Raw genomic sequence first — 18,643 nt, 5'->3', positions numbered from 1 at the left:
TTGTTTCATTCTTCAAGGTGAGGATTTCCCTACAATTGATAGAAAAACCAACCATTGATGAAAAAAATTAGCACAAAAATAGATCAATAAGTTTGGCATCCTACTGTGTACCTGTATGGCCGCATGACCACAACTTTCCCTACCTCAATACATAATCCTCCCCTAGTCAATCTTCCTATTCATAAAAAATTACCTGTGAATAGAATTAGATCAACAAACATGGGATGTAAGAGAACACTTTAAGCTTCGCATGGGTCAAGCAAGTATCGACTGTATCCTACTGTTACCTTTCATTGTATTATGCTTTAGATCCAAGAACTCAGATGCATCAACTTGATGACTTTCTTTGAAATGAGAAGAGAACTCAGATGCATCAGTAGCCTTCCTCTGCTGTTGTTGTTGATGTACAATAAGAACACACAGAATGTAAAAGCTCTGTTTCAGAGACATGAAAGGACTGATAATACTGTAGTGGCATATCTAAAATAGCTCTGCTGCAGGAACATCTGTACAGGACATAAATAAAGTAGAATGCTTTCAGATTTGAGTACACAACCAAATTAAAACAATTCAATATCATTATCACAATACAGTTGGGGTTGGTGGCATCAACAATCATTATTATGTATTACTGAAGACGATGATATGTACAAATATCCATTCTAGAGTTCTGAATATTTACAATAATTCAGTCCCACTATTCGATATCAATTGGTTTGCAGAGGGGAGGTAGTCCTGCAGAAGATTTGCGCTAGCCCGCGAAGAAAAATCTTAACTTCAAACAAAAATACGTCTGATCCATTCTTGCCAACCAAAAGAGATATTAATCTACGGAATCAAGTATACATAAGACATAAATCAATTCAGCAACCAACATGAATCAAGTCCCTAATTCAGCAACAACTAACAGGAATTACTCAACAATCAAGAACCAGGCGAGAGGTGGACGTGTCGCCGTGCACGCGATGGAAAAGGACCTGGCTGTTCATCCTGCCGAACACGTGCTCCACCGCCGCGGCCACATCCGCAAACGGAGCGCCATACCACGCGAACTTGGGATTGCCCTCGTCGGCACCGCGTGCAGCGGCTAGGATCTGGCCCTACATCTGGAACGCCCTAGACCGGGGACCCTGCAAGACCTTGTGCATCGCCGTGATCGCCACGCTGCCGCCCACCCGGGGCTATCCCTCTGAGGAAGAGCTTCTTGACGAGTAACAACCTAGTAGAACTTGTCTGTCTCCTCCAACCTCACCGCCTTGCCCCAAGCTGGCCGCCTTGTTGACCCTGCCGGACATAAGAAAATATGCTCAAGGGATTAAATCAAATGAGAGAATGGAAGAGGCAAATTAGGAGAGAGAGGGAGGAGATAGCAGTACATAATGAATGGATGTAGCCTTGCCATGGCAGTCTACACACCAGGCCTGCTACACGGGGAGTGCTTGAGAGGGGCAGGAGATTAGGCTGGATTGAGGACTCCACCGTGTCGTTGCTCTTGTCGGACCTCTCATCCACCCCGGACGACGCCCCATCCTCCAGCCCAGGCTCGCCCCTCTTCCTCTTCCTCCCGCTCTCTGGCACAGGGAAGAAGCAGGCCCCGCGGTCATCAATCCAGCCCATGGCGACCTCCTCGGCGGTGCCAGCGTCGATGCGCACCATCCACATGAAGTCGAACAGGAACTCCCTACCGCCATACGCGGCCTCTGCGAACACCCTCCCGTCCAGGAACGCCCGACGCAGAGGCACAGCCGCCTCGCCCTCGACATCAGCCCACGCACTGCTCTCGAAGCAGAGAAACCTGACCAGAGCGCCGCTCCGTCGTTCCGCCAGCCCCGGAGGAGCGGGGGCGGACCAGCGCCCCCGATGCCGCCGAAAGCCACGGCCGGCCGTGGGCACGAGATGCGGCGGATTGAACCGATCTCGTCCAGATTCGGCGATGGTGGAGCGAGGACGGGCACCAGGGAGAGGGGATGGGGGCGCGGTGGCGATGGTAGCGAGCACGCCTTCCTTGAGCACGACGCTTTGCGGAATCGGTCGACGACGGAAAGCGACGGGAGGTGAGAGAGATCAAAAGAGACAGGGATGAGGGGAAAATCAACGCCAGATCGACCTTTTTAGTTCCAGACTCGTGTTCGTGTTGGAGACGGACTGCTCCTTCGTGCGAGACGGACGACGACATGTTTTTCTCCCCTTCCCGGTTGATCCCCATACAGAGTGCGGGTTGATTCCAAAAAAAATGAGGGACTTTTTTTTTATAAAAACGCTATGGTGGTGAACCTGAAGACTCAATCCGTGCTTTATTATTATTTGCATTTGCATATTATTGATAGAAAGGGAGCTAAGAACCCCGTTGTAGACAACTTGTCTAGGTTAGAGAATGTCCTTGATGACTCATTACCTATTGATGATAGCTTTCCTGATGAACAATTAGCTATCATAAATGATTCTCATACTACTCCATGGTATGTTGATTATGCTAATTATATTGTTGCTAAGTTTATACCAACTAGTTTAACATACCAGCGAAATAAAAAGTTCTTCTATGATTTAAGACATTACTTTTGGGATGACCCACATCTTTATAAAGAAGGAGTAGATAGTATTATTAGACGTTGTGTATCTGAGCATGAACAGGAACAAATCCTACGCAAGTGCCACTCTGAAGCTTATGGAGGACACCATGCTGGGGACAGAACTGCACATAAGGTATTGCAATCCGGTTTTTATTGGCCTACTCTCTTCAAGGATGCCCGTAAGTTTGTCTTGTCTTCTAATGAATGTCAAAGAATTAGTAATATTAGTAGACGTCAAGAAATGCCTATGAATTATTCACTTATTATTGAACCATTTGATATTTGGGGCTTTGATTATATGGGACCGTTTCCTTCCTCTAATGGGTATACACATATTTTAGTTGCTATTGATTACGTTACAAAGTGGATAGAAGTTATTCCAACTAGTAGTGCTGATCATAACACCTCTATTAAAATGCTTAAAGAAGTTATTTTTCCGAGTTTTGGAGTCCCTAGATACTTAATGACCGATGGTGGTTCACATTTTATTCATGGCGCATTCCGTAAAATGCTTGCTAAGTACTTCCTCCGTTCCTTTATCTAAGGTGTATTATTTTCAGCATGTTAACCAAGGCACATAATTATGGACTATTTAGGATGAAATTACCCTTGTCTAATTAGTAGATTAGCGGCAAGTAAATCATTTAGGCTAGGAAAGGAAGAGATACACACAATCGGGAGAGAGACAGTTTCCTTTTCTTTCTCTACGAGGAGAGATACATGAAATCAGGGGAGAGATACTTTCCTTTCTCTGGAGGGCCAAGATCGGAATTACGAGGAATTAGAACAAATGCACCTTATATTGTGGAATTTTATCAAAAAACTAATACACCTTATATAAAGAAACGGAGGGAGTATGATCTTAATCACATAATTGCATCTCCATACCATCCACAGTCTAGTGGTCAAGTAGAACTTAGCAATAGAGAGCTTAAATTAATTTTGCAAAAGCCTGTCAATAGATCTAAAAAGAATTGGTCCGAGAAACTTGATGATGTATTATGGGCCTATAGAACTGCATACGAAAATCCTATGGGTATATCTCCGTATAAAATGGTTTATGGTAAAGCATGTCACTTACCTCTTGAATTAGAAAATAAGGCATATTGGGCTATTAAAGAGCTCAACAATGACTTTAAACTTGCCGGTGAGAAGAGGCCTTTTGACATTAGTTCACTCGATGAATGGAGAACCCAGGCCTATGAGAATTCCAAACTGTTTAAAAAAGTTAAAAAATGGCATGACATAAGGATACAGAAGCGTGAGTTTAATGTAGGTGATTATGTATTGCTATACAACTCTCGTTTAAGATTTTTTGCAGGCAAACTTCTCTCTAAATGGGAAGGCCCTTACATCATCGAGGAGGTCTATCATTCCGGTGCCATAAAAATCAACAAATTCGAAGGCACAAATCCGAGGGTGGTGAACACTAAAAGAATCAAACATTATATCTCAGGTAATCCTATAAATGTTGAAACTAATGTTATTGAAACCATAACCCCGGAGGAATACGTAAGGGACACTTTCCAGAATGTTTCAAACTCCGAAAAGGAATAGGTACGTGGTACGATAAGTAAACCGACTCCAAAACAATTCTAATGGCAATTTTTCTCTGTTTTGGAATATTTAAGAAAATAGGAAAATAAGAAGCAGTCCGGGAAGGACACGGGGCTTCCACGAAGGTGGAGGGCGCGCCTACCCCCTGGGCGCGCCCCTGCCTCATGGGCACCTCGTGTGCTCTCCGGACTCCGTTTTCTTGCACGATACTTCTTTTGGTCGGTAAAAATTCACTATATAATCTCCCGAAGGTTTTGACCACCGTATCACGCAAATATCTTCTGTCTTTTGTTTCGAGCTGTTTTTTGACAGATCTAGATCGCCATGGCGTCTTCAAGTGCCCCCAAGGACAAGTTCTTCAAGAAGGTCATCAACCCCTACCTCATGGAGGTTCTGCAACACCCTCAAGCCATTGAGATGTGTGAGGGGTTGCTGCATATCCGCGATGCCGAGGGACCAAGGAGGACCGGAAGCGTGGAAACAAGGCGGGAGGCATTGGAGCAATAAGTTTTCAAGTGCCAGGAGATGGTGAAACGTGGACTCGACTCCAGTCATATAATGGTCATGGGGTTCATCAACAACCACAAGATGGATGACAAGAACATTGGGGAGGCCATCTTCAAGCTTCACGAGAAAATCAAGCGTCTCCAAGCCCAGATCTATGACCTGCAAAACCAAAACTGTGAGTATGAATATAGATTCAAGAGGATGAGTTTGGCTGTAGATTTGAGGATCCCGGAGACTCGATCATCCTTCTATGATGGTGAGCCTATGCCTTGGAAGATGGACGACAAGCCTACATCATCAACAACTCCATCATCACCACCTCAAAGGAAGGAAAAATAAACACATGGGTATGGGCACTCCCCTTGGCAACTGCCAAGCTTGGGGGAGTGCCCCGGTATCGTATCACCATCACTTTATCTTTACCATTTTTCTTAGCTCGATCCTTTTGGTAATATCTTGATCTAGTAGAATAAAGTTTTAGTATGATCTAGTTGTGAGTTTTGCTTTATAATCCTTCTATGTAATCGAGTCCATGAGCTTTATATAATAAAGATTAGTGTTGAGTCAAGGGCTTGATTATTTTGCTATAATCTTGAGGGAATCGAATAAAAGAGAAGAAATAAAAAGAAATAAAGAGATCATATGGATCTCATGGAGAGTAATGACTTCACATATAAAGAGTATAATGAATAAAAAATGTTGAGAGTTGACAAACATAGTATTGGTCATCGTTGCAATTAATAGGAAGTAATAAACAACGAGAGGTTTTCACATATAAATATACTATCTTCGACATCTTTTATAATTGTGAGCACTCATTAAAGTATGATATGCTAAAGAGTTGACATTGGACAAGGAAGACAACGTAATGGGTTATGTTTTCTTACATCTGCTACCTCTTGAGCATGCCTTGTTTTTCCCTTGAAGAGGGAAGGGTGATGCAGCAAAGCAGCATAAGTATTTCCCTCAGTTTTTGGGAACCAAGGTATCAATCCAGTAGGAGGCCGCGCGCGAGTAACATTATACCTACACAAACAAATAAGAACCTCGCAACCAACGCGATAAAGGGGTTGTCAATCCCTTCACGGCCACTTGCAAGAGTGAGATCTGATAGAGATGATAATAATAAGATAAATATTTTTGGTATTTTTATGATATAAATTGAAAGTAAAGATTGCAAAAGAAAACAGATTCGAAACTTGTATGATGGAAAATAGACCCGGGGGCCATAGGTTTCACTAGTGGCTTCTCTCAAGATAGTATAAGTATTACGGTGGGTGAACAAATTACAGTCGAGCGATTGATAGAATTGAGCATAGTTATGAGAATATCTAGGTATGATCATGTATATAGGCATAACGTCCGTGACAAGTAGACCGACTCCTGCCTGCATATACTACTATTACTCCACACATCGACCACTATCCAGCATGTATCTAGAGTACTAAGTTCATAAGAACGGAGTAACGCTTTAAGCAAGATGACATGATGTAGAGGGATAAACTCATGAAATATGATATAAACCCTATCTTTTTATCCTTGATGCCAACAATACAATACGTGTCGTTTCCCCTACTATCACTGGGATCGAGCACCGCAAGATTGAACCCAAAGCTAAGCACTTCTCCCATTGCAAGAAAGATCAATCTAGTAGGCCAAACCAAACTGATAATTCGAAGAGACTTGCAAAGATAACCAATCATACATTAAAGAATTCAGAGAAGATTCAAATATTGTTCATAGATAATCTTGATCATAAACCCACAATTCATCAGATCTCGACAAACACACCTCCAAAGAAGATTACATCAAATAGATCTCCAAGAGAATCGAGGAGAACTTTGTACTGAGATCCAAAGAGAGAGAAGAAGCCATCTAGCTAATAACTATGGACCCGAAGGTCTGAGGTAAACTACTCACACATCATCGGAGAGGCAATGGTGTTGATGTACAAGCCCTCCCTGATCAATGCCCCCTCCGACGGAGCGCCGGAAAAGGCCCCAAGATGGGATCTCACGGGTACAGAAGGTTGCGGCGATGGAATTAGGTTTTCATGGTGCTCTTTGATGTTTTCAGGGTACGTAGGTATATATAGGAGGAAGAAGTAGGTCGGTGGAGCCACGAGGGGCCCACGAGAGTGGAGGGCGTGCCCCCTGCCTCGTGGGCTCCTTGTTGATTGCTTGTTGTCCACTCCAAGTCCTCTAGGTCACGTTTGTTCCAAAAATCACGCCCCCGAAGGTTTCATTCCGTTTGGACTCCGTTTGATATTCTTTTTCTGTGAAACACTGAAATAGGTAAAAAAACAGCAATTTGGGCTAGGCCTCCGATGAATAGGTTAGTCCCAAAAGTAATTTAAAAGTGTATAAATAAGCCCATTAAACATCCAAAACAGAATACATAATAGCATGGAACAATAAACAATTATAGATACATTGGAGACGTATGAAGCACCCCCAAGCTTAATTCCTGCTCGTCCTCAAGTAGGTAAACGATAAAAACAGAATTTTCGATGTGGAATTCTTCCTAACATATTTTTCAATATAATTTTCTTCATTGTGGCATGAATGTTCAGATCCGAAAGATTCAAGATAAAAGTTTAATATTGACATAAAAATAATAATACTTCAAGCATACTAATTAAGAAATCATGTCTTCTCAAAATAACATGGCCAAAGAAAGTTATCCCTACAAAATCATATAGTCTAGCTATGCTCTATCTTCATCACACAAAATATTAATTCATGTACAACCCCGATGACAAGCCAAGAAATTGTTTCATACTTTTGATGTTCTCAAACTTTTTCAACTTTCACGCAATACATGAGTGTTAGCCATGGACATAACACTATAGGTGGAATAGAATGGTGGTTGTGGAGAAGACAAAAAGGAGAAGATAGTGTCGGATTTTGGGTTCCGGCACACCCTTGAGGTTCGAACACTAGGGTGCGCACAGAGATTTCACCTCCTACCTACCTGCACCCCTCCGCCGTGCTAGGATCAAAACTATGGGAAGAACAACACAAGAGACACAGGGTTTATACTGGTTCGGGCCACCGTTGTGGTGTAATACCCTACTCCAGTGTGTGGTGTGTGGATTGCCTCTTGGGCTGATGATGATGAACAATACAAGGAAGAACAGCCTCGCGAGGGTCTGTTCTTGGCTGGGGCAATGAACTGCTGGGAGGAGTTCAATCACCTTTCTCTCTCTCTCTCTCTCTCTCTCTCTCTCTCTCTCTCTGCTTCCCACCGGCCGACCCCTTGCCATGTGGGTGGCTTGTCCTATTTATAGAGGCCCTGGTCCTCTTCCCAAATATCGAGCGGGAAGGGAGCCAACAATGGCGGGCTAATTTGGAGGGGGACAACAAGTATCAGCTATCCTGACAAAAGTAGTCTTCGCCTGCGCAAAGCTCTGGTGATGACATCGTCTTGGGCTCCACGGTGACCTCCGTCTCGTAGTCCTCCTGGTCTTGGTCTCGTTGCACCGAAATGGCAACCTTTGCCTGATGCCTCGGTACCCCGCGGCTGCGCTTGCCCCCTTTGCACCAAAGAGGAAAGGAGGACGCTGCGCGGGCTGGCACCCGCCTGGCGCCCTGAGTCGTCATGGCTTGCGTCACGGGCACCTCGCGAGGTACCCCGCCTTGATCTCTCTGCCTCCTCGCGAGCCAGCCTGACGAGGCCGTGCCTGAGGAAGCTCCGTGTCGTCCGCCCTGCGAGGCTTGGCCCCTCGCGAGGGTCTTGAGTTTGTATTGGTGAAGATGGGCCGTGCTGGGCCCCCCTTTGAGCCACGCCGCAGGCCGCAGGCAGGCAAGTCTGGGGACCCCCGTTCCCAGAACACCGACAGTAGCCCCCGGGCCCAAGGCGCGCTCGAACTTGGCCGTGCAGGGAGGCGGAAGGGCAAGAGCGAAGCGCCGCGGGCCCTAACAGCCTGCGGCCTTAGGTGCCGCGCGGCAGTTGATTGGACGTGGGCGGCACTATTCCTCCACGCCCTCCTTATTTTGCGCCTTGCTAGGCGGACCCGTAGTCGTACACAGCCGTTCCCCTTTTATCGCTCGAGCGCTTCCTGTCCTTCCTCCACTCGAACCCTGGATTCTGTTTTCAATTCAATCTCGAATCCTCCCCCCCCCTTTCCTATCGCCATGGCCCCGACGAAGAAGGGAAGAGGGAAGAATCATGTGTCTCGGCCTCGCCCGCCGCCGTTGGCGGCCCCCGCCGAGGGCTTGGGTAAGGTCAGCTTGGCTCTGGCCACCATCTTCAATGAATGTGGGAGAACGACGGCCTGGCCCACGTCCCACTTCTCCATCGACAGGATAGTTACCGAGGTCCCATATTTTGCCAACGCCCTGTGGGCAGGTCTGGTTCCCCCTTTTCCGATTTCTTCAGTGCCGTGCTCTCCCACTACCAGATCCACATGATGCATCTAAGTCCTGAGTCCATCACCCTCCTTTCGGTCTTCGCCTTTGTTTGCGAAGCCATGGTGGGCATCCCTCCTTTGGTTGCCTTGCTGCGCCACTTCTTCTCGCTGCATCTTGTCGACCCTACCCAATGCTGGGCGTGCGTGAGCTTCGTTGCCGCGTCTGAGACTGCGGCCTCTGGGATTGACTTCAAGCTCCCACTACCCGCGGTTGGGTTCCGCGAGCGGTGGATGTATGTGGACGCAGGGGTGCCCAGCCCCCTGCTATCGGAGCCGACCTCGCCTGCTGCCCCCAATTCGGGCTGGGGCCAGGAGATGCTCGAGAGCCCCGGCTCGTCTTCGTCTGGTGCCATTTCACGCTCTTGAGGTTGCTTGGCGTGACAGCGCCCAAGGCGGTGAAGGAGTTTCTGCTATGCCGTGTTGCTCCCCTTCAACGCCACTCTCGCCAGATGTGGGCCTTCCGTGGGCGCGAGGATAGTATGAGGCTCCAGGAAGAGGACCTGGCTCCTAAGGTGCTGAAGACGGCGCTCTTGACCTTGGCCGGGGACCCCAACCCCGGCAGCGTCTGGCAGGGAGGGGCCTTGCTGTACCTCTGCCAGAGCAGGGTCGACTTCGTGAAGCAGATGCCCGTCTTTGATGAGTGGGGGCTGCGCCCTGCCGGCCTCCAGGGACCTCACGAGAATCCAGTGGTGGTGAATGCCCTTCCAATCGGCCAAGGTGACTCTTCCTCAAGTGGCGGAGCAGGGAGGCACGAGGCGCTAGAGGCCGAGGGGGCTCCCGGCATGGTGACGGCACCGGGCGAGGCTCATGAGGAAGCAGTTATCGGGGCCCGTACCGCTGAGGCTGAGGGTGACAAACAACTGCCCTCTGCGCCTGCGGATGGGGCCCCTGAGGCTCCAGCTGCGTCTCTTGGGGAGGCGATTGGCGGCGCACATCAGGCAGGCGCACCTGACGCTGATCGTCTTGATGCTCCATCTTCGTCGCAGGTCGATCCCTGCGCCCGACTCTTAGGCCGCTTCCGCGTGGACTTTGGGGCCCTCCGGGAGAGATGGGAGGCCCTGGGTGACGGTTACCCTTGTCGCCTACTGAAGCGCAGAAAGTACTTCGCCACTGATGAGTAAGCCTTCTCCTTTCCCTACTCCTGATCCTTCTGTTGCTCTTACCGACCCTTGCTCCGCAGGCCCCTTCCAGCCGAGCTTGCTGAGACGGCTGAGGAGCCGTCCCCTTTGGCTTCGCCCCCTCCACCGTCCTCGAGCGCTCCAAGCAGCGGAGCCCTTGTGGTGAGGGCGATCGACGAGGCGAACCATCCCGAGGCGTATCGTGGCCCCGCGCACCTCGCGATCCTCCTTCGCGAGCCTTCTCGTGGCATAGCCAACCTGCCATGGGCTTCTCGCCTGGTCGTGGACTGCGATTGGCTGAGGCGCTTCCTGCGCTCTTCTCCTGAGGTCGGGCTGGCCCCAGGCCGGGCTTCTGATGCCGCGTGCCCGGCCGTCGCGAGGGTGCCAGCCCCCAGCCCCCAGCCCGGAGGGGGAGTGCTGACTTGCAGCCCCCAGCGCTTGCTTGGGGCAGATGATGGTGTGGAAGACATGCTTGAGCGCGCTCGGGAGCATCACGCTCTCCGCCAAGGATTCCTTCGAAGGGCGACTGGCGCAGTGAGCCTGCTTGGTGAGGAGCTTGCTGATGAAGACGCGCGCCTTGAGGCTGAGGGCCTGCGCCTGGCTACAGAGAGGCGCGAGCTGGAGGGCGCCATCGCCCTTGCGTGCCGTCAGCGCGACCTTGATGAAGCAGAGGCCAAGGCGTCGTTGGTGGCCTCTCGGGAGGCCCGGTCTCGGGCTGCCGATGAAGCTCCGGAAGCTGACCGACGGCGAACGGCTGCGGAGGAGCGGGCTCGGGAGCTCCTGGCCTGGTGCCACTCGCTGGAGGAGCAGGTGGAGCTGCGCGAGGCAGCCCTCGCGTCGATGAAGGTGGCCTCAGGTGACTCGGCGGAGCTTCAGAAGCGTGAGGAGGCGCTGACGCTGTGAAAGTGCAACTATCCCTAGGTGGTTTTGGTAATTCATAACAACATATAGCTCATTGAGCTAATGCTATTCCAAGATGATTATTTCAGGAAAGCTCAATGATTGGCATGGCATAGATGTGAAAGTGGAACCCTCAAAATGCTAAGGACAAAGGATTGGCTCAAGCTCAAAAGCTCAAGACTCTTCATTTTATATTTTAGTGATCCAAGATCACATTGAGTCTTTAGGAAAAGCCAATACTATCAAGGAGGGATGAGGTGTTGCTTAATGAGCCTCTTGCTTCATGTGCTTAGTGATATGCTCCAAAACCCTCAACTACTTTCCCATATCCACATATGACCTAAACCCTAAGCCAAACTCGGTCCTACCGATTCTTCCTATCCGGCGCCACCGAGTTTCACTTGTCATAAGCCACTGCCAAACCCTAGCAATTCGGTTCTACCGATAGGGATCTCGGTCTCACCGAGATGGGATTGCAAACTCTCTGTTTCCCTTTCGTAACTTTTCTGTCTCACCAAAGAGCGAATCGGTCCCACCGAGATTGCAATGTAAATTCAGTGTTTCCCCTTTGTAACTTTTCGGTCTCACCGAAAGAGCAAATCGGTCCCACCGAGTTTGCCTGACCAACTCTCTGGTTAGCTAATTACCAAATTCGGTCTCACCGAGTTTGTGTAATCGGTCTCACCGAGATTACGTTATGCCCAAACCCTAACCATATCGGTCCTACCGAGTTGCATGTCAGTCCCACCGAAAATTTCTAACGGTCACTAGGTTTACATTTTCGGTCCGACTGAGTTTGTTGATTCGGTCCCACCGAGTTTGGAAAACTGTGTGTAACGGTTGGATTTTGTGTGGAGGCTATATATACCCCCCACCTCCTCTTCATTCGAAGAGAGAGCCATCAGAACACATACACCATTCCAACTCATATGTTCTGAGAGAGAACCACCTACTCATGTGTTGAGACCAAGATATTCCATTCCTACCATATGAATCTTGATCTCTAGCCTCTCCAAGTTGCTTTCCACTCAAATCTTCTTTCCACAAAATCCAAATCCTATGAGAGAGAGTTGAGTGTTGGGGAGACTATCATTTGAAGCACAAGAGCAAGGAGTTCATTACCTACACACCATTCGTTACTTCTTGGAGAGTGGTGTCTCCTAGATTGGCTAGGTGTCACTTGGGAGCCTTCGACAAGATTGTGGAGTTGAACCAAGGAGTTTGTAAGGGCAAGGAGATCGCCTACTTCGTGAAGATCTACCACTAGTGAGGCAAGTCCTGTGTGGGCGATGGCCATGGTGGGATAGACAAGGTTGCTTCTTCGTGGACCCTTTGTGGGTGGTTGCTTCTTCGTGGACCCTTCGTGGGTGGAGCCCTGTGTGGACTCGCGCAACCGTTACCCTTTGTGGGTGGAGCCCCATGTGGACTCTCGCAACCGTTACCCTTTGTGGGTTGAAGTCTCCATCAATGTGGATGTAGGATAGCACCACTTATCCGAACCACGGGAAAAACATCCGTGTCTCCAATTGCGTTTGAATTCTCCAAACCCTTCCCTTTACATTCTTGCAAGTTGCATGCTTTACTTTTCGCTGCCAATATACTCTTTGCATGCTTGCTTGAATTGTGTGATGATTGCTTGACTTGTCCTAAAATAGCTAAAATCTGCCAAGAACTAAAATTGGGAAAAGGTTAAGTTTTTATTTGGTCAAGTAGTCTAATCACCCCCCCCTCTAGACATACTTTCAATACTACAAGTGGTATCAGAGCTTTGGTCTACATTTGCTTTGATCTCCATAGCTTTTGGTGGTCATAGCCTTGGTTTCACAACCTAGGAGAGTACGGCGTCTAGCGAGGGAAATTATCACCGTAGAGGTCCCTACTTTGATGGTACTAATTTTGCTAGTTGGAAGCATAAAATGAAAATGCATATTCTTGGACATAACCCCGCCGTTTGGGCTATTGTGTGTGTTGGTTTACAAGGTGACTTCTTTGATGGGAGAGAACCAAACCGTGAAGCTACCGCGGATGAGTTGAAGATGTTGCAATACAATGCTCAAGCTTGTGATATTCTCTTCAACGGATTGTGCCCCGAAGAATTCAACAAAATCAGCCGTCTTGAGAATGCGAAGGAAATTTGGGACACTTTGATTGATATGCACGAAGGTACCGACTCCGTCAAGGAATCCAAGTTGGATGTGCTTCAAAGCCAACTTGACAAGTTCAAGATGAAGGATGGTGAAGGTGTCGCTGAAATGTACTCTAGGCTTGCTCTCGTCACAAATGAGATTGCCGGCTTAGGAAGTGAAGAGATGACCGATAGATTCATCATCAAGAAGATTCTAAGAGCCTTGGATGGAAAATATGATACCTTGTGCACATTGATCCAAATGATGCCCAATTACAAAGATCTCAAGCCAATGGAGGTGATTGGAAGAATTGTTGCTCATGAGATGTCACTTAAGGATAAAGAGGAACTTCACAACAAATCAAGTGGTGCCTATAAAGCCTCTTGTGAAGCCCCTACATCATCAAGTGAGAAACAAGACTTCAATGAAGAATTGAGCTTAATGGTGAAGAACTTCAACAATTTCTACAAGAGTAGAAGCAAAGATAGAAGCTTCAAGTCAAGGTCCTACAATGAAAAAAGATCTTCTAGTCGAGAGCGAAACTGCTACAGTTGTGGAAGACCCGGACACTATTCCAATGAGTGTACGGCTCCCTACAAGAGAAGAGAAGATTCTCCAAAAAGAAGAAGCAAAGAATCACCACCAAGAGAGAGAAGGAGTAGAGATGATCGTTATGAACGAAGATACTCACGGAGAAGCAAGGATTCGGAAAGGAAGGAAAAATCATCAAGGAGCTACACAAGACGAAGACATCAAGCTCATGTTGGTGAATGGGTATCCGGCTCCGACTCCGACAGCCACTCCGAGAGAAGTTATCACTCCGACTCCGAAGATACTCAAGATGAAGGTGTTGCCGGTCTAGCACTTGTGTCAACCAACTCCTACGACATATTTGACTCACCAAATGAAGGAATTGGAAGATGCTTCATGGCCAAAGGTCCTAAGGTAACACACCCCGAGTATGTTGATTTCAATAGTGATGAAGATGACTTGTTAGGTGATGATTTGCTTGTTGACAACTCTAGTGATGAATACTATGATGAAACGTCAATTAAACATGCTAATCAAGATAAAATGAATGACAATGATAAGGAGAAGATTGAGGCCCTAACTAAAGAATTAAACACTCTTAAGTTAGCCCATGAAACTATCTTCGAAGATCATCGAGAACTTTTAAGAGCTCATGAGAAATTACGCTTTGAAAAGCTCAATCTTGAGCAAGAGCATGAGTTCTTAAAATCAATCAATGATGATCTCCGCAAGAAAAGTTCTTCTCACATTGCCAAGCGTTTACTCTTATCCACTTACATGCCTCAAGTCAAGTCTAGTAACAAGAACAAGAAAGATTCTTCCTCTAGTAGTAACAATGATCATGCTAAATCCAATATTGTTGCTTCTAGTAGTTCTATTGATTCCACTAATGATTCTCTTAGCCAAGTTACACTTGAGCAAGAAAATAGCTTATTGAAGGGAATTATAGAGAAAGGAGTGTACAAAAGCCTTGCCGGGAGTAAGCGATTCGAGGAAATTGTGCGCAAGCAAGGAATGCACCAGAAGAATCAAGGTGTTGGTTTTGAACGAAAGTTCAATGCCAATGGAGTTGAGTGGGAAGAAGATCAATACCCCAAGACAAAGTTTGTTCCTCAACAAGAAAAGTATGATACTTCTTTCAAGGGGACACAAGCTCAAGATGATCTTCCACCACAAGACTACAAGCAAAAAGGCAAGGACAAGCTTCAAGAGGAAATTGACACATTTGAAGAAGCTCCTAAGACCTTAGTCAAGTGGATTCCCAAGACTACTTCAAGTTCCACTTCATCAAGTACGACTACAACTTCAAGGATTCCCATCAAGATGGTGTGGATCCAAAAGAAGAAGAACTAGAGAGTTCTTGAGGGTGACTCCGCCAACATACTTCACTCTTATCATTTTGGCAAGAACAAGTGCAATCAACTTCCACATCTTGCACTAGTTCAAGGAGTCACAAACCCTCTTGTTGGTAAGACAAGGGACAAGGTAACCTAAAAGTTTTCATGGACATCATCTTGTGTGTGCATCACTCTATGTCTATGGATATCCTTGTTTGTTCCTTGTGGGACTAATCCATGTAGGTATTGAAAGTGCAATTCACTCAAATGGATAGCTCCAAGTGACCTACATCAACATTGAGCATCCACATCTTCAACATCCATATGAAGTCATCATCGACAAAACCCAAGGTTAGTTCATCCCTCTTAGGGGGGATATTACATCTAGGGGGAGCTTTACTCTAAGACTTGAGCTAAAGCAACTCTAAAGATGTGAACACAACAATGCTTTATGTAAAAGTGGTAACCCCACTTGAGCTTAAACGATGAGTATGACCTATGATCAAGTGTTCTCAATTGACTCCTAAGTCAATATACTCATATATATAGATGACCTAGTCATCGCAAATTGCTTGATAGATGCTAGAATTGGTTGTGCATGACTTGTCACATATTTCATTTGCCATCTTATTGTGTGAGCATGCTGGTTGCATATTTTACTCATTCGAGGACATCCACTTGTTGTTTTGATTGTTTGGTTTTATTTTCTTTTGCCAAGTGGATGGACAAGAATGCCTAAGAACCTCCTCTAGCTATCTATGCTTTTCTCGTCTCAAACTCTATTCATGCTGCATCACAAAATTTGATCAAGTCAGACTCGAACCACTCTGTGTGAGGAGCGCTCGGAGTCCCTGATTCGTCATAGACTTAAACTTCCAAAACCTCTTTATGATTCTCGGTCTGACAGATACCCCACTTTCGGTCCTACCGAGATCACTAAGTTGATCTAGGTTTTCGATCTCGGTGTGACTCTCGGTGTAACTGATTTGAACCTTTCGGCCACACCGAGTTTCAGTAACTGCTTGCAGTTATGAATCTCGGTGCCACCGAGTTGTTCCACTCGGTCACACCGACAGGTTTGGGCTATATATAGTCACGGACAAAATTTGGAAATTTCTCTGAACCCCTTCGCTCGTGCAATGGCCTGCTCTGCCAACGTGGTCTCCGAATCGTCTCCTCGCCGCCAGCCGCCTCCAGTCGCTGGTCTCCGTCGCTGTCAATGGGAATTCTGCCCCGCCGTTGCCGCCGTAGCGAGTCTCCGCCGAACTAGGGTATGGACTCGATCTTTGTGCTATTCCCCAATCTGATTCTTAGCACATTGTGATCATCATGATTCTTGCCACGATTGAAACACTCCTATCCAGTCAATACACTCGTAGATTATGTTTGATTCGAAAATTTTAGGGTTAGGTTTCCGCCGAAACCATCTCGGACCCACCGAGTTGAAAAACTCGGTCCCACCGATTTGGCTTATGCCATTGCACAAGTGAGACTCGGTCTGACCAAGAATTACTTATCGGTGTGACCGATTTTGGAATTCTATGAAACCCTAGCAGTCTCGGTGCCACCAAACTGTGACTCGGTCCAACCGAGTTCACTATTTTAGGTTCCACAACTGCTTCGGTATCACCGAGTTTGAAAATCGGTAGATTCGAGATGATTTCAGTGAGAAACTAAAACTAAGTTTTTGGATCATTCTTTTGCAAAAATCTCTGCATTTTGTGATGCTCATCCATTCTACCTCATCTATAAACTATTCACAGGGTCAGCAGTCAGAGTTTGCAGCATGTCTGATCAGAGTGATAGCCAAAACATGTCAGAAGAGCAAGTGCAGATGAGTGAGGGCACTAGCCCCTCCAGCTCTTCAGATGATGGTAGCAGAAGTACCCCAAGCAATCTGCCAAAAGCTGCCACTAGACAAAGGAAGAAGAGAACTTCTGATTCTGAAGATGAAGATTATGTGGCAGAAGAAGAGGCCACATCAAAGAGAGTTGAGCCGGCTCAAGGCACAAAGCCAGGTCTAAAGATCAAAAGGCCAGCAGGCAGGCAGCCTATGTCAAAGGCTAGAGCTTCAACTGAAAAGCCTGCACCCAAAGAGCCAGTTGCTGCAGAAGGCAAGAATAGGAAGGAAAGGGTCAAGAAGACCGTAGCTAGAGTGCTTGGAAAGGCTTCCATTATGGAAGAGGAAGAGGAAGAATAGGTTGCTGCACCAGCACCTAAAGCACCTAAGCTTATGGGTGATTCTATCAGGACAGGGGCTGCTGCATCTAAGCCCAAAGAAGCACCCAAAGCTGCCTCCAAAGTCTGCACCAAAGAGGAATACAAGGAGCATTCCTGCAGCTGACAAGAACAAGGCCCCAGTGCCTGAGACTGTTGCTGAAGAAGAGGATGAAGAGCAAATTCTGAGAAAGCTCAAGCCCAAGATCCCAGACCACAACGATGCTCATCCTGTGGCTGAGGATATGAAGCTCAGGAGAGACTCAGGGCTGAGGAAGTGGAGAGAAGCAGATCCGTATGCTTCAAGGAGAAGGACTGCTGTGGATTACAGGTTTCACACCAAGGAGCAGCAAGATTTTTATGAGACAGTGCTGCTAGACAAGAAGCCAATAGTCTATGACATGAGATGGGTCGATTGGGAGTACATGAAGGAAAATGAGGAACACTACCCTGGAGTGTATGACAGCTTTAGTGCTTGTGGAGTTGCTTACTTTGTTGGGCAGAAGCTCACAAAGTGGAACGAGGAGCTCATCATGCAATTCTACTCCACGGCACACTTTTATCCAGATGGGAGGATCACATGGATGTCTGAGGGTACGAGGTACCAATCAACTGTTGAGGAATGGGCAAAGTTGATCAATGCCCCAAAGGAGCAAGCAGATGACTTGGATATCTATGCCAAGAAGAAAATGGATCATAACTCAATGTGCAACATGTACAAGGAAATTCCCAATGAAGCTCTTGACACTTTCAAATTTGGCTCAGTGCATTATCTTCTGTCAGGGCTGCCAACCATAAATTGGATATTGAGGCACACCTTATTGCCCAAGTCAGGTGATCACAAGATGATCAGAGGCCATGCAATCAACTTGCTACATGTATTTGATGTGCCTCAGAAGTTCAAGGTCATGAGCCTCATAGTAGAGACTATCAAGAGGACTGCAGCAGATCAGAAGAGGAGCTGTGGATATGCACCTCAAATTCAGGAGCTTATCAACTCCAAGATGGGCACGGGCATATATTTATTGGACAAGGAACACCTGCCCATCTGTCCAGATTTTGAGGACAATCAAATTGTAATGACTGAGAATGAGCCATCATCAGTTCAAGCACAAGCAAAGAAGGAGAAGGCAAGGAAGGAGAAAGCTGCCAAGATGCCAACTCAAGAGGAGGCATCTGAGTATTTCTTGAAAACCAAACAAGAGCAGCTTGGTTACCTGATTGCATCCACCCTGTGGATTGAGAAAGGACTAGCCACCCTAACTCAAAACCAGGCATGCCTAGAGAGAATCATGGAACAAAAGTTCTATGACTTGGATGTCAAGGTGATAGAAATTCAGACTGCAGTGGAGCAGCTTCAAGACGATAT

General features: G+C 47.0%; 1 protein-coding gene across 1 annotated transcript; it reads right to left on the bottom strand.

The window, feature by feature from the left end:
- Positions 1 to 804: 804 nt before the first annotated feature.
- LOC119289039 lies at positions 805 to 1,874 on the bottom strand. The gene is made up of 2 exons (XM_037568476.1): positions 1,377 to 1,874; positions 805 to 1,284 (listed from the first exon to the last, which is right to left on the bottom strand). Exons 1-2 carry the CDS (start codon positions 1,660 to 1,662, stop codon positions 1,220 to 1,222), a joined length of 351 nt encoding a protein of 116 aa, XP_037424373.1. The 5' UTR covers positions 1,663 to 1,874; the 3' UTR covers positions 805 to 1,219.
- Positions 1,875 to 18,643: the final 16,769 nt, after the last annotated feature.

The sequence above is a fragment of the Triticum dicoccoides genome, chromosome 4A, assembly GCF_002162155.2.
Source record: "Triticum dicoccoides isolate Atlit2015 ecotype Zavitan chromosome 4A, WEW_v2.0, whole genome shotgun sequence".
Taxonomy (NCBI): Eukaryota; Viridiplantae; Streptophyta; class Magnoliopsida; order Poales; family Poaceae; genus Triticum; species Triticum dicoccoides.
The sequence above is the reverse complement of the archived record's forward strand: the minus strand, read 5'-3'. Positions and strand labels throughout refer to the sequence as shown.

Bases quoted from the DNA above. Each gene is read 5' to 3' on its own strand.
- LOC119289039 (XM_037568476.1), bottom strand. From the start codon at position 1,662: ATGTGGATGGTGCGCATCGACGCTGGCACCGCCGAGGAGGTCGCCATG. The intron at 1,285-1,376 runs GTACTGCTATCT...TATGTCCGGCAG, and splicing joins AGGCTACATCCATTCATTAT to GGTCAACAAGGCGGCCAGCT.